This window comes from Nanorana parkeri, unplaced genomic scaffold, assembly GCF_000935625.1.
Source record: "Nanorana parkeri isolate BGI_ZX_2015 unplaced genomic scaffold, ASM93562v1 scaffold29, whole genome shotgun sequence".
In the NCBI taxonomy this organism is placed as follows: Eukaryota; Metazoa; Chordata; class Amphibia; order Anura; family Dicroglossidae; genus Nanorana; species Nanorana parkeri.
In genome coordinates this window covers 2,585,197-2,606,150 of record NW_017306297.1, presented here as the reverse complement: position 1 = coordinate 2,606,150, position 20,954 = coordinate 2,585,197, and the positions used below count along the sequence as shown (strand labels likewise).

General features: G+C 42.7%; 2 protein-coding genes across 2 annotated transcripts; both read right to left on the bottom strand.

Annotated features, from left to right (window-relative positions):
* Window positions 1-5,400: 5,400 nt before the first annotated feature.
* On the bottom strand, window positions 5,401-5,962 carry LOC108795739 (D-beta-hydroxybutyrate dehydrogenase, mitochondrial-like). Its single transcript, XM_018567029.1, has one exon. The coding sequence runs from the start codon at window positions 5,960-5,962 to the stop codon at window positions 5,459-5,461; it is 504 nt and encodes a 167-aa protein (XP_018422531.1). The 3' UTR covers window positions 5,401-5,458.
* Window positions 5,963-7,551: 1,589 nt separating this feature from the next.
* LOC108795830 (D-beta-hydroxybutyrate dehydrogenase, mitochondrial-like) lies at window positions 7,552-20,564 on the bottom strand. The gene is made up of 6 exons (XM_018567145.1): window positions 20,439-20,564; window positions 15,153-15,222; window positions 14,826-14,933; window positions 11,687-11,828; window positions 10,059-10,211; window positions 7,552-8,077 (listed from the first exon to the last, which is right to left on the bottom strand). The coding sequence occupies exons 1-6, from the start codon at window positions 20,510-20,512 to the stop codon at window positions 7,608-7,610; spliced, it is 1,017 nt and encodes a 338-aa protein (XP_018422647.1). The 5' UTR covers window positions 20,513-20,564; the 3' UTR covers window positions 7,552-7,607.
* Window positions 20,565-20,954: the final 390 nt, after the last annotated feature.

Below are 20,954 nucleotides of genomic sequence, written 5' to 3'. Positions count from 1 at the left end.
GGCGCCCCCGCCCCCCCCCCCCCACATCTCTTTTCCTACTGATTCTTTGTTAGCCTGGCCCCAATCCCCTCCAAATGCAATGGTGGTGTCATGAGGCCTGGTTTGAACCCTTCATTAACATTGCCAGAGCTTGCTTCCCCTTGGCTCTCTGTAGGATCTTTGCAATGGTCTTCCCCAATGATTTTGACGCGTCTCTGAATGGGAGAGCCCGCCTCAAGCCTTGCACTTTTTTTTGTGTGCTTTATGCATTATATTTTATGTTGAAACCCATTAAACTTTATTAATAAGGTTATAGCTGAACCATGCCACATGCTGAGAGATAAAGTATATGTAGGTTGTCACTGATGACCTTCATATTTCTAGTTTCTGTGGCTTCAATACTTTCTAAATTTGGTCCAGTGACTTGGTAATAAAGCCCTAGACAGCCAGGAAAGCCCATTCCGTGTGCACCTTGCTGTAAAGCTGGTGACGAATTGATGAGTGCGTTTGTCATTTGTTTTGCTTGACTGATTTGGTGCAGTGATGCATGGGGGTTCTCACCTGCCATTGGGATGTGCGGGATCCCTTGTGCGTTCCTGTACCTTTAAGGGGGGGTTGGGCTTTCTCCTGACAGACCTGCACCCAATTTTATCTTCTGACCCATGTGCTCCAAGATGGAGACTCTCATAGTTTAGAGTTAGGACCGCACTATCAGAGGTGCCTTGATGCGGCTGTGTGGCTTTCACATTTTCTGAAGAAGACGTGTATCCAAACCTCTGTTTTTAACCTTAGTGGTGAGACAAGTTTTCTTTACATGCTAGCTTGTGAGTGTGCCAGCAAACCTTTTTACTTTTTGTGTGTTGGGGAAGGCACACTCAGCTTACTAGCACACACAAGGGTGGCTCCATAGGACCCTGTAAGGGAAAGGAGCCACCCTAAAACAGGATAACAGGATCAGCGCTCAGTGGACCAGCCGATTTAATATAATTTTAATTCTGTCAGCATGATTGAGACACTCCACCCCCATCCTCCCTTTGACATCTTTTGCCTGCTGCTCAGGCTCTACAATTAAGAAAACAAACAAAATTGCGAAATATATCAATGGGAGAATATGGGTGGAGTATCTCAGTCACTGCTTACAGAATTAATAGGGTTATTCACAAAGGGGTGAAGAGTTTGGGGAAGGCACAAGAAGTGAACAATCTAGGACAACATAGCTGAACTGGAAAGTGATCTGAATTGGAGAATTTTTCCAAATCAGCTATTTTGGCCTAGATTGTTCACTTCTCCAAACTCCTTACCCTTTTGTGAATAACCCTGTAAGTTTTTGTATACAAGGGATCAGCGGTGTACAGCTACACTACTTTCGTATGCGAGAGGTGTGGGGAAGTGATGGGATCCCAGGCCTGCTGGCACCCATGGCTGGATTACGTATATTACTGAAAAGGAGAATCATGGGGAGAGTGAAATATACTCATCCCCATAATTAGAGCCAACCTGTGACACTGACGCTGTCACACGTCGGCTCTGTTAATCGAGAACTGAGCGATCACACCGCCGATCGCTCAGTTCAAGATCTTCTACCTGCAGAGAGCGGTGACTGTCAACCACTGCTTCCCGCAGGGTTTCCACTCTCCACTCCTCCAGCGCTGACTGGAGAGTCAGATGGAGGAGAGGGCGGGCACAGCTGCCTCTGCCTTTAGCGACATGGTTCAGTGCTGTCAGCATATAGCAGGCAATAGCCCGCTATATACCGAGTTTTGGGTCACAGAAGCACATTAGTAAATGTCTTCCTGTGACCCTAAAGAGAACTATGGCCAAAAAGGTTGGGCCATAGTTCTTTTATAACGCGCATTCCAGCTTTAGAACCACGTTTCATGTTACACCCATATTTAGAGTATAACATGAAGATAGGTCACATACAGCATACACCAAACCTACCCTGTTACCGGATTCACAAGGTGTATCATACTGGAAAAATCTTGTTTTTCAAATGTATCACCATTGTACAGGGCCACATCAACCAGTTTACCAATAGTACTACAAGTAACATCTGCCATCACAACAGAGGGACTCAGTACAGTGCCAGCAGCAAGACAGAGACGTCACTGCCATTGTAGTCTGGCCATACATCCTTCAGCCCCATAACAGAAGGTCTATACTTCTGTATGCATCTGGGGCTAGTGGTAAAATCTTTAACAGCCTGTGCATTGCACCCATCCATGAGGCAAGGATTATGGGTACAATGCTTTACAAGCTTCTATGCAAAAAAAATGCGTAAAGATCACACACTGGAAGATGTCTGAATAAACTTTCATTGGAGAAATCTGGTTAGAACATTTGATAATGCCATCAGGCTTGCAGAATGTCTTTTGAAACCCAGTTTTATTTTAACATTCAATTTAGGAATAATTGGAGTGCCACATTTACGGTTAGAATTTGTTGGTTTGAGAAAAAAAGATTTGAAAAAATTATCCTGTTCTTTCTTTCTTTTTTTTGCCACTATGGTTGAAATTGATCAGTTTAATCCCATTAACTATTAGAAATTCAAACATTGAGGGCCATTTCTCCCCAATTGTGGTGCGGTGTTTTGCCACACGTCTGGTTGCACTGCGGGCAGGGGGTGTGGCTGCCGCACCAGACTTCAATGCACCACCACGCCCCCTCCCACCCCAGAATGATGGGGGGAGGGGGGGTTAGTGTGCGATTACTGCGCGTTCCAGCCACTACTGCTCTGGAACGCACTGCAATTGGTGTGAACTAGCCCTCTGAGAACACATTTTTTCTAACAAAATTCTACTGGTGTATTGCCAGCTTAAGTACCTGAGGGAAAGGGGGGCCCAGCTTTGTGTATTGACGGCTAGGTAGAAGGGGCGCGCAATTTTTAGTCTGCAGTTGATGGTCTATGACAAATCATAGGTGATGCTAGTGTAAAGAATTAAGAGCATGTTTATTTTTGAATAACCTGTGCTCCACCTGGAATTTGGTGATGCCCTGCAAACTTTCCCTTAAAGAAGAACTCCAGGATTATTATTTTTTTATAACCTTTGCAGTTGGGCTAGCCCCACACTGCAAGGGGTAAGTGCTCGTTTTTGTCTAGATCAAAAAAAAAAAAAAAGTTATACTCACCCAAAGCTCAGAACTGGCTTCTTCTTAGACCACTCCTTCCAGCATGTCTCCCCTCCTCTGCAGTGGTCTAACGTCCCATAAATCATCATGTCTATACAGAGTGTATAGCCGTGAGGACGCCGAGCAAGATTCCATTGCTGCAGCAAAGGAGAGAGGCTGGAGGGGGCACTGACAGCCGACCAGCTCGGAACTCCGCGAGAGTATAACTTTGTTATTTTTTGAACCTTGACACAAAATGAGCATGTAAAACCTGCAGTGCAGGAGTACTGCAAGGGTTCACTTATTTTTGTCCTGGAGTTCTACTTTAACTTGAATAACTTCTATAGCAAGCAACAGTGAACGCTCCAGTTATCTCCAGATCAGTTTTGGTTTAATACGGTTTCAGGTGTTTTTCTCCATACTGATAATCTCAGAGATGTTAAAACAGCAGTAACCCAATCCAACCATTTAAATAGCACGTTATTAGCATCAGCCAACGCATGCTTTCTGGGGATCACTGTCCTTGTCATATTATGATTGCTTCCCTTCAGGAATGTCTAAGGATTATTTCATCCGTGCACCAAATCAGAAATACCTGTTCAAAGCAACAGACACATATTTGCTAGTATACAATATAGTTATAAAATGCTTAACATATCTGCTCAAAGAATTTCTTTATTGCTACATTCAGCAATGCTACAGAAAAGTTACAATATATTGCTGATGCAAACATTTATACAATGATATAAAATGCATGAAACAATATGGTAGGGTTTGCAGGTATTGAGTTTACAGAGCAGCTGGGAAGATTAAGTGACACTCAACTCAGGAGTTAATCCTTAATGTATTCAAGTACCTTAACTATTAACATAAATGCATTTTATTTATGTGTCACTCGGCTGTAGATCCTCCAATCATCTCTGAATTCATGTGGACACTGTCCTTCCTTCTGGAGGGTGGCTACATGTGTTCCCCATAGTCCCTGTGTGTGTGTGTTGTAGAGTAGTCACAGCTCCAAGATCACTCCTGTGATTGACTACAAATTAGTTTACTAAACATGAGATCGTAGTCCATCACAGGAGCGAGTTTGGAGCGGTGGCTACTTTACAACACACACAGGGACCATGGGGAACAAAAGTAGCCACCCTCCAGAAGGAAGGACACAGTCAGTATGAATTCAGAGATGATTTGAGGATGTACAGCTGAGTGATACACAAATAAGATACATTTTTGTTAATAGTTAGGGTACTTGAATGTATTTTTAAGCTTTAACTCTTAAGTTCAGTGTCACTTTAAGCTATATCTTCCACATGTAAAGCTTGATTTTCGTAGATGGAATTGTATTAGGACAGCTGACACCTGTGCCATCAGATGAAATGAACACCGACTGTAGCCGATTGGCTACAGTCACTGTTTGGCCAACAATTTTCCTCCCGGCTCCTTCGATTTTTCAGTCGAAGACTGTCAAGCTGGGTGGTCCCGGGAATGTTAGAATTTTGTCCAATTCACAGGAATTGGCAGAATTGCCAACAGTGTAAGGCCAGCTTTAGTACTTTTAATATAAAGTTTGAAATACAAATGACCGTGTTCCCTGAGGGATATAGCAGAAAGGACTGCACGATTCAGAATGTACTGTATTTCATCAATATTCTACAGTCACACATCCAAGAATGAGGTAGGTGTTCAGGTAGCAGGTGACTTAACCTGGCCTGACACTAGCTTTTTTGTGTTCAGCCTGCAGGCTAAAGAAATCCAGCAGATTCCTCCTTCCATACCAAACAGCGTAGATGGATGAATCTTCCCCCGTGGTCTATTGTATTCGGACAGCTGGTGTCAGCCAGTCAGAATACAAGAACAGTGACTGAAGCGGATTGGCTGCAGTCACTGTCCAGCCGACAAAAGTTGTTTTGGGAAACCAACTTTTGTCTAGCCAGCAGGGCCACCCACTGTTAGAATTTCAGCCAAAATTCTAACAGTATATGGTCAGTTTAATTCAGCACCATACGTCAGCATTTGATTTAACTGTAGAGTTTTCTATTTCTTTTACGTCATATAAGTTGTTTAGTGAGAAGAAGTAAGCTGAAGCTGTGCATAGTCTGTCATCTAAATTCATTGATCAGAATAGCCCTTATAATGAAAGAGTAAATATGGTAAGAATTGAATGTCTAAGGAACAGGAAAAGTCCCGGTCTTGTCTTCAAGTTATAAGCTACATACAAAGACAATTAGAAGAAGAAGTATTTCCATAACCAAAAGGCACAGGACAAAGAGGCAGCACATTCTGGCTGTTGGCATTGTGAAGCGAGGTAGCAAATGCTGCAGATGAAATCAAAGTTCTTTGATTAGAAATGACCTAAATCTAATCATCATACCTAATGAATATAAATCTTATCAGATATAGCACCAGGCAGGTGAGTCATGACCTGCATTCTAAGCCACCAGTAGTAATCCATAGGGTGGTAGCGAGTGTACGGGGTGGTCGCAGTTAAAGCATGGGTGACAGATTTAATGACAGGTGACGTATCCGTTGAGCCGCTGTTACAATACGTGTGCATTCTGGCGATTTTCTCATCAAAGTATTTTCTCCCGTAGTCTTTCTTCACAGTTTCAGGTAATTCGGCCCACATTTTTTCAGCAATTGCTTTGATTTTTTCTGGACTGTAGAGGCTTGTGGCTGCAATGAAATTCCCAGGTTCAACCACACTGACCTTCACTCCCATTGTGTGCATCTCATAGCGCAGGCAATCAGAAAACGCTTCTACCCCAAACTTGGTGATACAGTATGGGGAACGAGCTGGATTTGCCATGCGCCCCAACATGCTGCTAATATTCACCACGCGGCCTAAAGAGAGACATGAAAGCAAGTTATAATACATGTATGACCATAGTTCAGTTATCATAAGCAAACAAATTAGACTTGGTCACTATATCTATACAGAAGTTATAAAGATATTTATAACTCTGTCTTATCCATGCAATAGTCAGCAATGATAACAATTCAAAATGTAAGAATGTCAGTGCACAGCATCTACTTTTATGTAGAATGCATAAAAAGATGCTTTACAAATCCATCTCAAGCCATGATCGGATCACCCAATAAACCTAGCTGAAGATTCTTGGGAGGGAGCCGTCTGTCTCTGCAAGTTAATTTGACAGATTATACATATAGTCCAGAACCACCAAAGGAGAAATCTATTTCCAGGTATTGGACACATATGTACATTCTCCCACCTCCCACAATGTGGTACTTTCTGCCTAAATGGCCAATCACCAGGTCTGAGCACTATGACATCAGGTTTCTGACTAACCTTCTGCAAATACTCCCTTTCACAGAGCTAATATTTGCATGGGCCTCTCAGAGAACTGGGTCAGCAGAAGAGGGTAGAGGAGGTGTGATGCAAAAGAGCAAGCGGCTTCCTTTGAAACACAGAATTGCATTAAATAAGAACTCGAGGGGAAAAAAATATTAACCATTGCAGTGGAGGAGACAGGCTGGAGGGAGCACCATGACTGGTGGCCAGCTCAGAGCTTCAGGCGAGAACTTTGTTATTTTAGCACTTAGACACAAACAAGCACTTAACCCTTGCAGTGCAGGGGAAGCCCCACTGCAAGTGTTAAAAGGATAACTATGAGGTTAGGGCTTTTCCCCATAGTTCTCCTAAGTGTAACGGGAGGACACAAACAAGCGTCCTCCCGTCACCCAAAGCTCAGTACACAGCGAGCTATAGCTCAGAGCTTCAGGCGAGAACTTTGTTATTTTAGCACTTAGACACAAACAAGCACTTAACCCTTGCAGTGCAGGGGAAGCCCCACTGCAAGTGTTAAAAGGATAACTATGAGGTTAGGGCTTTTCCCCATAGTTCTCCTAAGTGTAACGGGAGGACACAAACAAGCGTCCTCCCGTCACCCAAAGCTCAGTACACAGCGAGCTACAGACAATTATGTCTGGATCCACCCAGCTGCGTGAGTGACAGCTGGCTCTGCCTATCTAGAGGCAGAGCCAGCTGTACCCGCCCCCTGCCCTGTCCGTTTCACTGTCCAGCCGACAAAAGTTGTTTTGGGAAACCAACTTTTGTCTAGCCAGCAGGGCCACCCACTGTTAGAATTTCAGCCAAAATTCTAACAGTATATGGTCAGTTTAATTCAGCACCATACGTCAGCATTTGATTTAACTGTAGAGTTTTCTATTTCTTTTACGTCATATAAGTTGTTTAGTGAGAAGAAGTAAGCTGAAGCTGTGCATAGTCTGTCATCTAAATTCATTGATCAGAATAGCCCTTATAATGAAAGAGTAAATATGGTAAGAATTGAATGTCTAAGGAACAGGAAAAGTCCCGGTCTTGTCTTCAAGTTATAAGCTACATACAAAGACAATTAGAAGAAGAAGTATTTCCATAACCAAAAGGCACAGGACAAAGAGGCAGCACATTCTGGCTGTTGGCATTGTGAAGCGAGGTAGCAAATGCTGCAGATGAAATCAAAGTTCTTTGATTAGAAATGACCTAAATCTAATCATCATACCTAATGAATATAAATCTTATCAGATATAGCACCAGGCAGGTGAGTCATGACCTGCATTCTAAGCCACCAGTAGTAATCCATAGGGTGGTAGCGAGTGTACGGGGTGGTCGCAGTTAAAGCATGGGTGACAGATTTAATGACAGGTGACGTATCCGTTGAGCCGCTGTTACAATACGTGTGCATTCTGGCGATTTTCTCATCAAAGTATTTTCTCCCGTAGTCTTTCTTCACAGTTTCAGGTAATTCGGCCCACATTTTTTCAGCAATTGCTTTGATTTTTTCTGGACTGTAGAGGCTTGTGGCTGCAATGAAATTCCCAGGTTCAACCACACTGACCTTCACTCCCATTGTGTGCATCTCATAGCGCAGGCAATCAGAAAACGCTTCTACCCCAAACTTGGTGATACAGTATGGGGAACGAGCTGGATTTGCCATGCGCCCCAACATGCTGCTAATATTCACCACGCGGCCTAAAGAGAGACATGAAAGCAAGTTATAATACATGTATGACCATAGTTCAGTTATCATAAGCAAACAAATTAGACTTGGTCACTATATCTATACAGAAGTTATAAAGATATTTATAACTCTGTCTTATCCATGCAATAGTCAGCAATGATAACAATTCAAAATGTAAGAATGTCAGTGCACAGCATCTACTTTTATGTAGAATGCATAAAAAGATGCTTTACAAATCCATCTCAAGCCATGATCGGATCACCCAATAAACCTAGCTGAAGATTCTTGGGAGGGAGCCGTCTGTCTCTGCAAGTTAATTTGACAGATTATACATATAGTCCAGAACCACCAAAGGAGAAATCTATTTCCAGGTATTGGACACATATGTACATTCTCCCACCTCCCACAATGTGGTACTTTCTGCCTAAATGGCCAATCACCAGGTCTGAGCACTATGACATCAGGTTTCTGACTAACCTTCTGCAAATACTCCCTTTCACAGAGCTAATATTTGCATGGGCCTCTCAGAGAACTGGGTCAGCAGAAGAGGGTAGAGGAGGTGTGATGCAAAAGAGCAAGCGGCTTCCTTTGAAACACAGAATTGCATTAAATAAGAACTCGAGGGGAAAAAAATATTAACCATTGCAGTGGAGGAGACAGGCTGGAGGGAGCACCATGACTGGTGGCCAGCTCAGAGCTTCAGGCGAGAACTTTGTTATTTTAGCACTTAGACACAAACAAGCACTTAACCCTTGCAGTGCAGGGGAAGCCCCACTGCAAGTGTTAAAAGGATAACTATGAGGTTAGGGCTTTTCCCCATAGTTCTCCTAAGTGTAACGGGAGGACACAAACAAGCGTCCTCCCGTCACCCAAAGCTCAGTACACAGCGAGCTACAGACAATTATGTCTGGATCCACCCAGCTGCGTGAGTGACAGCTGGCTCTGCCTATCTAGAGGCAGAGCCAGCTGTACCCGCCCCCTGCCCTGTCCGTTCCGCCAGTCAGCGATGGAGGATCGGAGCGGGGAGGGGGGAATCCAGCCCCTCCCCTGTCACGGCTCTCTGCAGTGACAGGATCGAGAAGTGAGCGAGCGCCGGCATGTGTTCGCTCACTTCCCGATCTACTGAGCCGACCTGTGACAGTTTCATTGTCACAGGTCGGCTCAGATTATGAGGCTGAGTGAAAATAACTCGCCTCATAATTCTCCTTTAAGAAAGTTTTCCTGGAGTTCTTCTTTAACACTGGAATGTTGGTAAAGCATACCCCAGCCCAGTGCTGCCTCATTCTTGGAAACACATCTTTCTCCTAAAAAATGCTCTGTTGCCTTAGGCATAGCAAGTCTGATGCATTAATGTGTTCTTACCAAAAACTGAATTCACCTCCCCTAAGCCACCAAAACTGCCCTATAGTTTGAATCTGATTGGCGAGCAAAGAGTCCAGTTCTTTGGAAGAGCATGTTGTACAGAACGTATACAATGGCCAGCCTGCTGCCTCCTTTAATTAAAAGTCTTTCTTAGATTCCCCCTTCTATATAATGTTTAGGAGGGGGCTGGGGATATAGGTTTATTAAAATTAACCCTGTGTGTACTGAACTGGCAGACCTCATTACAAAGCACTGTCTTTATAAAAGGGTTAAATATTTCAAGGTTTCAGTGGCACACTGTATGTTAATGTAACTTTATGGGAAAACCCCAAAAAACTGCCCCTTGATCTGTCCCCTGTTGCGTATTGCTAGTTATTCTGAACAATAGAAGCGGTCTATACCATCCGTTGTAAGGAACAAACCAGGAAAGTATGAAATATCAAATTCACCTGCAAAAGTGGAAATACACTTTAATTACAGCCTTCCAGCTGTGCTTTCACTACAAATCCCAACATGCCTCTGCTTTTGGGAGTCACCCCTGTAACTGTCAGTGTTGAAATGCCTCATGGGATTTGTAGTTCCACAACAGTTGGCGGGCCGGAGTTGCCCACCCGTCTTATAGTCTCTTACCTTTAGCCCTGCGAATGAGAGGGAGACAGGCCTTGGTAACCCTAACTGTACCCCAAAGGTTTACTTCAGCTACTTCTTTATAAGTTTCCATACTGGTGAACTCCACTTCTCCAAATGTCGATATTCCAGCATTGTTAACAACACCCCATAAACCTATGAAAGAGAGAAACAATATTAGTCACAGCCATTGTGCTTGAGGCCAGAAAACCATGACATAAGCCAAAAACATCATTAAAGTGCTGACTGCATATAAAATAAGGGTTTAAAGCCAAACCCCGGCATTACCTTCAGTCTTGCACAGTTGTACAGGCTCTACATACACTGAATATTAGAAGCCACAGCAAGTCAGATAGTGTCTGCCTCCTTTCCTGGCTAAAAGATGTCTAGCATCATCTAGCCCTTTCCTCCCCAGCCTTACTGTACCTGGCCCTTTCATTGGATTTCAATTCTTTTAATCGTGGGGGCTCAGCATAACATGTGAGTGTTAGGGTAGTCTGCATGAAAATTAAAGTTGTTTAGGAATGCCAAATCCTCCAAACCAGGGGTAGGCAACATTGGCAATCCAGTTGCTGTGAAACTACAAATTCTATCATGCCTCTGCCTCTAGGGGTCATGTCTATCAAGAGTCTTGCAATGCCTTGTGGGACTTGTAGTTTTACAACAGCTGGAGTGCGACAGTCCATTCCTGCTCCAGAGTGACATCCACCCATCAAGGCATTTTGATATTTGCATAACTTCTCCTAAAAGTCAGCCCACTGCTTACATCAGGATTGAGAGCTCTTGAGTGGAGTACTGAGGCAGGGTGCTGTGATGTTTTCAGGAAGCTATGTACAGCAACCAGATGGCCTTTCCTACCTGCCATGATCTGCCTGTATTGCACAGAGAAGAACAGACACAGTATCGTCACTGAGCCTAAAAAAAAAAGGTATGTAATATATTGAAAGATTTTATTTAAAAATTGCATACACGTGTTAATGAGGAAGGAAATGAGGAACCAGAAAAGGCAAAATATCAGCAGATTAAAACTTGAATGCAAATTGAAGCTCTTAATTATATTCTGCTACATGGCCGAGTCTACAATCGGATCCAACTATACAATATCTACAAAGGATTTCATGTATACGATGAAAAAGGCTTTAAGTGCAGACACACTGCTAGCTGTAAAAGATTTAGCATGGTTCCGACTAGGGATGTTCAGATACCAGCTCAGATGATCTGAATTTCATGAGGACTGCAGTGGTTGCAGCTGGGACCTGGCTCTGGCGCTCCACCACTGTCCTGAAATCATTAGTCTGTATTGTTTTAGAAAAACTGTCGCATGACAATAAACAAAGATGTATCAGTACTTGTATCTGTGAGTACTTAGACAAGTATCAGTACTCGTAAAAATGGTATCGGTGCATTCCTAATATTAACTAAATCATACATTATAACATAGATGTACAAATCCCAGGAGCTCCGTGTGCTCCTTACAGCTGCCTCCTAACTTTTACATGTTTCTCTAGTCCTGGAGCTGGAAAAGTATCTGTACTTGTACTTGGTATCTAAACATCACTAGTTCAGACCATAAAAATAAAAAAATTGTGCTATTATTCAAAAACAGAAACAGGAAGCCCCATATATACTACCTTTGTCTGGGTCTTTCAAATTATCTTTAATAATTTCCAAAGTTCTGTCTACCTCTTCCTGTTTTACCACATTCAACTGAACAGTCTTCATTCTATGGCTCTTCATATTGTCCAGTTCCTTCACGCCGGCATCTCCCTTGTCCTGTAGTTGTAAAGTAGTTAGTGTAACTCTCCATATGCTGCAACACAATCACCATGTGCAAGTTTGACTGTACTGGCCTATTCACATTTGTGCATTACTACAATGCACACACCCGCTCTATGTGCAGTGCATTGGGGTGCCAATTATCCTCTTGCCGTCCGCCCGTAGTAGAAAAACGGACGGACGGCACTGTCGCATTGGCGGGTTGCCGTCGCCAGACGGCATTTTTTTTCTGCTCGCGTGCGCCCCCTAGCGGGCACGCACGGGCAGAAAAGACCCGTCCAATGCGAACACCCGGTACCGGGTGTTTCACATATAGGCGATCAGCGGGTCAATAGCCCGCCGATCGCCTATATGTGCTCGTTTGCGCCCCACCCCGCGGCGGCCGCTGCCGTTTTTTGCCTGGATGGGAAGGGGGTTTAACACCGCGGATGTCAACTGTTTATTGTAGCCACTTGAAGACTGGGGTATTACAACCCCTTCTGTCCAGGTCATTTATTCAGTATTCAGCGCTGAGGTACTCCGACATTTATTCAGTCATGCAACTCTACCAAAATTAATTTTATATTGTTGTTTTGGGACACAGAGCTTTATTTTGGTGCTATTTAATCACCACTGGGGTTTTTTATTTTTTGCTATATAAAAGAAAACATAAATAAATAAAGAACATTTTTTGAACAAAAATGTTTTTTTCCCCTACGTGAAACATTTATTATTACCCAATTTTTTGGTGAAATATAAAAGACGGGGTCACGTCGGGAAAATAGACACCAAACATGGCAAGCCTTAAAATTGCAAAAAATTTACCATACCCAAAACTCGCCATAGGAGACGCTTTAAAAGCTTTTACCTGTCATCGGTTTAGTGTTAACCGTGATTGACAGCATCTGTATGTGCGTGTACATGGGGGAGGGGAACTTACTAAAAAAACCCCACTAAATTATTTTTTCTATGTGACTTAAGTAGGTGAGCGAACCTGGTATGTGTTCGCTCACCTCCCGATCTACTGAGCCGACCTGTGACAGTCTCATTGTCACAGGTCGGCTAGAACTATGAGGTGGGTGGAAATCACTCATCTCATAGTTCTCCTTTAATGCAACACACATTGAGTGTAACTAGGCCCTCATTTTAGCTTGGAGTGTGGGGAGTGGGAGATGCACAGGACAGGGAATCAAAGAGTCACATAGCAGGACTTGTGTTTTGAAGAGCAGGAGAGAGATAGAGCTGGGGGATCAGAGGAAGATAAAAAGGCAAAGTATATTTAAAACAAATTACTAAAATCTCACATACACTATAACATCCCAATTTCATTTCAAAAGTTTTTTTCAGCATTTTAAAATTTGCAGCAATAAAAAGTAGCACCATGTACAAAATGCATTGAGGGGAAATTATGAAAACTGGAGCAGACAAAATCTGGAGCAGTTGCCCATGGCAACCAATCTCCTTTCATTTTCAAAGCTTAACTGAACAAACGGAATAGAGAAGCTGTTTGGTTGCCATACACAGCTGCTCCAGATTTTGTTTGCTCCAGTTTTGATAAATCCCCCCTCCCCCCCCCATTGTGTAAACTGGGCTGCCAAAATATAATTTAACACGGCCTAGTCTGTTCTCCTATGACCTCCTAAATGTTAAAGAGATGCAATTCCTTTTAAAAGCATGACAACACTTGACCTGTGCTAAGGAATGCACTGTAGCCTGAGACACCCTTCTTAAAGTCACTACAATGCAGTAGGTGGGATTAAGCAGCGGGGTGGTACGGTAAACCATGCACAGTACTAAAAATAAAACCTGGTGATCGTGTCATGAAGGAACACCTTGTGCAGGTGCTTGCTTTTATATATAGAATCAAGCTCTGCTCCAGTCTTTATTTTTTCCTGTGCTGTCACTCTGCCACATGCCCTGAAAATGGACATGGACACGCCAACACACATTACACAGGCATGTTGCACTGTTGTCACCATCAGAAAACCGTCGCAGAGAAAGGACATGCAGCAGTTTCTGGATTGCATGCGTGTAAACAGGAAGTGGTTGCATACATGTTGCAGAAGATCAGCCGTGCTGATACACGACAAAGAAAAAAAAAAATGTTCAAAACAATATATTGCACAGGGCCTGAGCAAGCTAAATGTCAATCAGTTTAGCTGGTAGGACTAGACCATGGCTGAACATTGAACAGAGTGGGGACAAGAGTGCGGTGTGCAGGACCTGATCATTTGTATGAGATGGCGAGAATATGACATCATGACGACGTCCAAGTGGAAGGGAACACTCTTTGGTGATATTTTGTGGTTGGCTAATTGGTTGATAGTTTCTCTCCATTATATGTATACATGTTTGCACTTTATATTTGTGATCACTTTTTATTTGCCTGAAGAAGGGACCGCTGGGTTCTGAAACGTCGCTTTGTTTATGCGGCATCATGATAGTCAGTCAATAAAGGAGATTGACTGTTATCTGCAACGGAGTGTGAGTGACTTCATGGTTTATTTGTGTTTGGGCTTCATCCGGTTAGGAGTGCGATGGGATCCATTACATTCCACAAACACAAGGCAAGTCTTTCCCCTCCTTCCTGTGCCCTGCTAGGACAGCTGCTGTAGACTGTGCTGTCCCTTGTGATCTTGTTCTGGACAGGAAGATCAGGAAAGTGGAGCTGAGAGAGTTGGAGCCAGCTGTTTGGAAACTTGATGACTAAGTACATGGGCAAAAATGTAAAGAAATAATTTGCTGGGCAATGTATATTTGTTTGATCCGGATTATTGAAAACATATTTGAGCATTTAATACTACTTTCATATTTAATAGGATCATTTGACTTTTAGAGAGGTGAGAAGCAGAGAGTTAAAATATGAAAAAGAGAAGTGGAGGAATATGGTGCATAATCCTTGAGGGTGTAAAACTAATGTGTGCAAGAACTCTCCACTACTGTGGACAGGAAAGGGGGAGTGTCCTTTTTTTAAAATGATATACAAAATTTGTAAAGGATGATTTAACCTCATACCTTGAAGAGGCAACCAGCAAATATTGTGAATCCTTCATCATGTAGATGCTTAGCCAATGAAAATCCAAATCCTGAGTCACATCCCGTGACAAGCACAGCTTTATTGCCCTGTACAATGGGAACAAATTTTTAACATTACAGTATCAGTAAATCCATTGAAACCAACAAAACATTTATGTGGGATACAAAAGCACACATTACTCTTCTCCAGAACATAAATATTGTTTAATATAAAATAAGTTTTACATTTTATTACATATGCTACAGAAAACTTGTATGTACGAGTAAATAACCTTTACACATGGTACAATGATAAATATGACATACCCCATCTGTGTGACTTGCATAGGAGCGACTTGCAGCTAAGGTAGCAGCTGAAGATAGCCTCTGCCAAAGCCTAGATAGAAACATTTTGTAGATTAGATCACAGTAGAATATTATCATGTATCTTATGCCATGCCATTTTATTTAGACATGTAATATGTAGACAAGCATGCAGATAGGCAGACTAGAGTGTAAGCGTACATACACAACTAGTAAATGATACTACATATAACAATCATACCATTCTCTGATCTGAAAAAGGTAACAGCCCTGGACTAGTCACAGGCCGGGCAGATATTTCCCAGAGAATGTAAAGCTGGCCATACACTACACAATTCAAGTCAACCTGAAATAAATATGCATTACAGTGTACATTTAAAGTATATCTAAAGCTAAAACTTCTTCTGGAGAGGGTAGGAATTGCTTAAAACTAGGGATGCACAGATACAGATATCTTTCGGTACTCGCCGATACCGAATACCGATACTTCTGGGAGTATGGAGCAGGCTTCCCAACCAATCAAGAAGCCAGGCGGCGGGTCATTACCCACGACCCAGCTTCCTGATTGGCCGGCTCAATGCTGATTGAAGATGGGTTCCCGGTCAATCAGCATTGAGCTGGCCAATCAGCATGGAGATAGCTTCCCGGCCACTCAGGAAGCCAAGCTGAGTCATTATCCGCCACCTGGCTTCCTGATTCGCCAGGAAGCCAGCTCCATGTTCCCTCACAGCACTGCCAGTCAGAGAAATCTCCCTTTGACCTGAAGTTCAGGTATCGGGGGTAAGTATCGGAGCATTTGGGGGAGTATGAGTACTCGCCCAAATACTCGGTATCGGCCAGAATCAACGTGCACGGCTCTTACTAAGGTACAGGTAGTGTGCCTGAAAAGAAGGAAGGAGCAACGGGAGCGAGCACAGCAGACTTTCTAAAGGGATTAGCATAGTGTGGCTTTGGAGAATGTTCATTGTGTAGGTGTGCATAAGGAGAAAAAAGCTGAGGGTTTTGTGTTGCTTTAAAAACATGACAAAAGCTAATTCTTCATCACTCCAAGCAAAACAAAAACAAAAAACATAAATTGACTTTTATTTATTTCTTTGGCTTAAAGATATACTTTAGAACAACATTATATAAAAAAATAACATTGTAGTTGTGCCTGGTTGATGTAATTACAATGTCAGACACAGATTTGTGATTTCAGCAAAGAATGTGGAATTGTTCAAGAAACTTTTGGACGATTTCTTAAGGGACCGTAATATACAGGGGTACAGGTATTCCTAGAATGAGATCCTAATAGGTTGGGCTTGATGGACTAATGTCTTTATTCAACCTCAAATACTATGTAACTATGTCAAAAGAAATCATATTTGCTTAGTTATCCATTATCTGTTTCTTGGCTATTCAAGTACTGAGCGTTGCCAGGTAAAGTGGACTTTGATTCATACATTTGGTTTTACTATAGACCTCAAGAAGCACTCAGGGATGTCAGATTGGGGTTTTTAAACACTGTCATTTTCTTCTTCAATATGTTTTATTGTTTTTTTTTAGGAATACAAGACATGCAAATATCGCATAGTTACAGCTGTGTAAGGGAGTAACGCGTGCTTCTGAAAAGAGAAGTTTTGGCTGTTGGGGCCACCATGTTGGGTCATGAAGGCTGGGGTGAGGCGCACGTCCTAGTAGGGTTGGCCTACAGGGGTGAGGGGAGATAAGGAGCAAGAGGAGCAGAGTGAGGTGATAAGAGTTAAAGAGAAGAGGGAAGAAAGGGAAAAGTGGAGAACTGAAGGGTGGTGACCACCATCCGGGGGTCGCGGTGCGATGGGCGGTTAGCGAATGAGGGATCGTTTTATCGGATCAAGGGTGGATAGGAAAATGGAGGACCATGGGTTCCATACGGCATGGAATCTCCGATTTGTATGCTAGAGAGATGTTCGTTAACAAAGAACCCCTGTATACGATGTTGGAATTCAAGATATGGAATGGCTTGTTTCTTCCAGGAATGGGCTATTGTTTGTTTAGCCGCTAAAAATATGTAATTGGCCAATTGCCGTTGGGGCCACGTGAATTGTGGAATGTTAACATGAAGGAGGGCTTGCCAGGGGGCCTTTGGTAATGATATGTTGAAGATGGAATAGAGGAGTCTGTAGATCTTAGACCAGAATCTGGCCACAAATGGGCACGTCCACCAGATGTGCATCACCTAACACTGTCATTTTCTTTATTCAAAGTGGCAGAATCTTTTCCCCATGCGGTGTTGAATGAGCCAACAGTGGCTTAGATTAATTTTCACTAGGAAAATCACCATCCTCTGGGTGCAGAGCAAACACTTCCCAAAACACAGTGAGGGGAATTTATTAAAACTAGAGCAGACAAAATCTGGAGTAGTTGTCCTGGGCAACCAATCAGCATCTCTCTTCAGTTAATCTTTGAAAATGAAAGATTGAAGCTGACTGAAACATTAGCAATTGCTCCAGATGCTGTCTGCTCCAGTTTTAATAAATTGCCCCCAGTATGTAGTAGTTACTGACACAGACTGGGTGACCGGGAAGAGTGATTCCCCCCATGATAACATGACAGAATGTTGTTTAACCCCTTCATGACTGAGGCCCTAGCACGGCGGGGGTGTCCGGCGGGGGGGGGCGGCCCCTTCTTCGGGACGCAGACGTCGTCCGTCACAAAGGGGTTAAATAAGAAAATGGCATGTTTAAATATACCAATCTATCATGGCCCTTAAGGGGCCCATACACCTGCCGATTATCGTACGATAATCGCAGGTGATCCCGCGATCGTACGATAATCGGCAGGTGCATGGAAGGCATGCGACCGTTTCTACTGTACGGTCGCATGTCTTTTGTCTTCCGAGCACACTTGAAAACCTGCCGAAAATCGTACTATTTTCGGCAGGTTAGTGGCGTGCTCGGAAAACAAATGCCGAAATGGGCCGGTGTGCCCAAGCGCACACTGCCCGCTCAGCATTGGAATCATGGGAAGCCCGCCCCTCAGCGGGGAGGGCTTGCGATGATCGCAAGTACGATCTGCCTGTCCAAGATGGGCAGATGGTACGAAATATTAATTACCTTACAACCATCGCACAACAAAGGTTGTGCGATGGTTGTAAGGTGTATGGACAGCTTTATACAGGACCAACCCCAACCATTTACTAAACCAACTTCTTTTATACCAGGTTATATTCACGTTGACATCAAATGATCGAAACACTTTAAAGATCAATTCCAGGTAAAAAAAAAACGAATTAACCCTTGAAGTGGGTCTACCTCTGCATTGCAAGGGTTAACTGCTCATTTTTCTCTAGGTGTGAAAAAAAATATCGGTACTTGATCCCGGAAAAAACGGTATTGGTGCATCCATATTTTTGAGCAATCAAAAATCAATGTTTTGGTAAAAAAACTACAACCACAATGCTGGTTAAGAGACATTTTTTGACTGTGTCACACCGCGATTTCCATCATTTGGTTTGTGTCCACTGCCAACCAACTAAAACTGTGAATTCCTTATTGCTGTACACCAGCGGTGAGCAACCGTTTCTACGATAAGGGGTCTATTTATAAATGTTTTCACAATTTTTCTTATTAGATTTCAATGGAAAATATTGTGAATTTTGTGTGAAAACTTTTATAAATGGACCGTGTCATTTTTACAAGACAACTAACGGTAAACAGTGGCGGTGGCTATCAGTGAACAATAGTGCGCTATAGTCGTATAGGTATTTTAAATTGTTTGAGCTTATAGTTGTATTGCTAAATCACAAGTGGGGGGATTTAATGAAAACTGGAGCAGACAGAATCTGGAGCAGTTCCCCATGACAACGAATCAGCTTCTATATTTAGTTTGTTCAGCTAAGCTTTGCAAATGACAGATCGAAGCAGATTGCTCCAGATTCTGTCTGCTCCAGTTTTGATAAATCCCCCCCATTATTTATATGGACACATGTACCGATATTTATAAATCAAAACCCTGCTGGAAGTTTCTTTCTACACATTTATCCTGCCATGATATAAAAGACATTTGGGGAGAACGATGAGATGTGGGGTGTTGTCCTTGGTAACTAGACATTTCCTCTCATCTCCTGATCTGCACTAGGACAACACCTACAATCCGAATGGCTGCTATGGGCAGTTCCACAGAGAATAAATGATAATTTACTACTGGGATGTAATTATTATTCTAGTTCAGGCTGGATAAATGGCTCCTGGATTTCCACTGTACGTTTTCCACATCCGCCCAGCTGCTTCTTGGATGCCATAGTACAATCCAGCAGTGTGATTGGACAATCTTCCAGGGGCCACTGGAGGGAGCAGCCTGAAAGAATGGAGTGCCCTCAGTGCAGGAGGGGGGCAGCCAATGCCACTGAAATAGATTTTAAGCTCCTTGAGGGCAGGGACTTATGTAAATGTGCAGTATGTAAAGTGCTGCATAAATTGTCAGCTCTATATAAATACCTGGAATAAATAGATATCGCCAACTGCCAGAGGCTGAAAAGCCCCGCTAGAGACCTTTCACAGCTGACATGTATAGCCAGTATTGGAGCAAATTTGATCTTATGCTACCGAGCAACCAACCCACTTGTTAGCAATGTTATAGGATAGATAGATAGGATAGATAGATAGATAGGATAGATAGATAGGATAGATAGATAGGATAGATAGATAGGATAGATAGATAGGATAGATAGATAGGATAGATAGATAGGATAGATAGGATAGATAGATAGGATAGATAGATAGGATAGATAGATAGGATAGATAGATAGGATAGATAGATAGGATAGATAGATAGGATAGAATTTTATTGTGGAATTTTACTTAAATATTTTGCAAGTAACAAGAAGGTTAAATTGTTCAGTAGTACCAGAGCCGTTAAACAGCCACACAGGATGTCAGTCTCATGCTGCGGAGCTATTTAACCACTTATTTGCAATCAGCTCATTGACAACAAATTGTATTTAAAGTTTTGCAAGGCAGTAACTGCCAACAAGAGGTTAAACTGCTTGATATATATATCACCACCCCTATGTATAACACCACCCATGTAGTTTATCACTGAGAAGAGTTATTTTGTATGTGGTAACACATAACCCTTTGTTTAATTTGCAGGAAGGTTGCTGCACTCAGAACAGATACATATAATGTGATGTTTATTGAATCACTCACAGGAAGCAGTGTAATAGGCATGAATAGAAGTAAAGTCATTACCTACCTTTGATAAAGTACTGTATAACGGGCTATTACAACGAAAAGTAATATAACAACATATTCTTTATCGGTTGCGTACCTCACATGGTTAGCATGATCCTTCAGTTGCAGTGTCCTTGTGGGGAAATTGAAGCAGGTCCTGGCAGCCAGCATTGCTCTCCTCTTGAGTCACTTCCAATTCACCTTGACTTCTAGAACAGAACAGAACCCGCCTCTACTTTATTTGATCTGGAAAACGTTTCCGCTCTCTGCTGCACATATTATGCTGTCAGGAATTCTACTGCATACCATTTTTTAATACTCCATGATGATGCCCCCACCATTTGGTAGCTGCCAACCCTGACACAGTTTAGAAAGTTATTCCAATGGGCCATAGTAATCCAGGATATTCTAAATTCACTTAACGCATACAGGGTACGAAATGTTATGTACCAACACAGGGGTGGCAACCTCCCTCTCTCTAAAGAAAATGAACTGTACCACTTTGTTGGGCTTTAAACGAAGAGCCTTACACTGTGGGTGGGCAACTCCGGTCCTCCAGCTGTGTTTTAACTACAAATCTCAACATGCCTCTGGGAGTCACGCCTGTAACTGT

Excerpts from the sequence above, each read along its gene's own strand:
- LOC108795830 (XM_018567145.1), bottom strand. The coding sequence starts at position 20,512 with ATGCTGGCTGCCAGGACCTGCTTCAATTTCCCCACAAGGACACTGCAA. Across the intron at positions 11,829-14,825 it reads TTGCTGGTTGCCTCTTCAAG|GACAAGGGAGATGCCGGCGT; the intron begins GTATGAGGTTAA and ends TTACAACTACAG. Across the intron at positions 10,212-11,686 it reads TTTGAAAGACCCAGACAAAG|GTTTATGGGGTGTTGTTAAC; the intron begins GTAGTATATATG and ends TCTCTTTCATAG.
- LOC108795739 (XM_018567029.1), bottom strand. The coding sequence starts at position 5,962 with ATGTATTATAACTTGCTTTCATGTCTCTCTTTAGGCCGCGTGGTGAAT.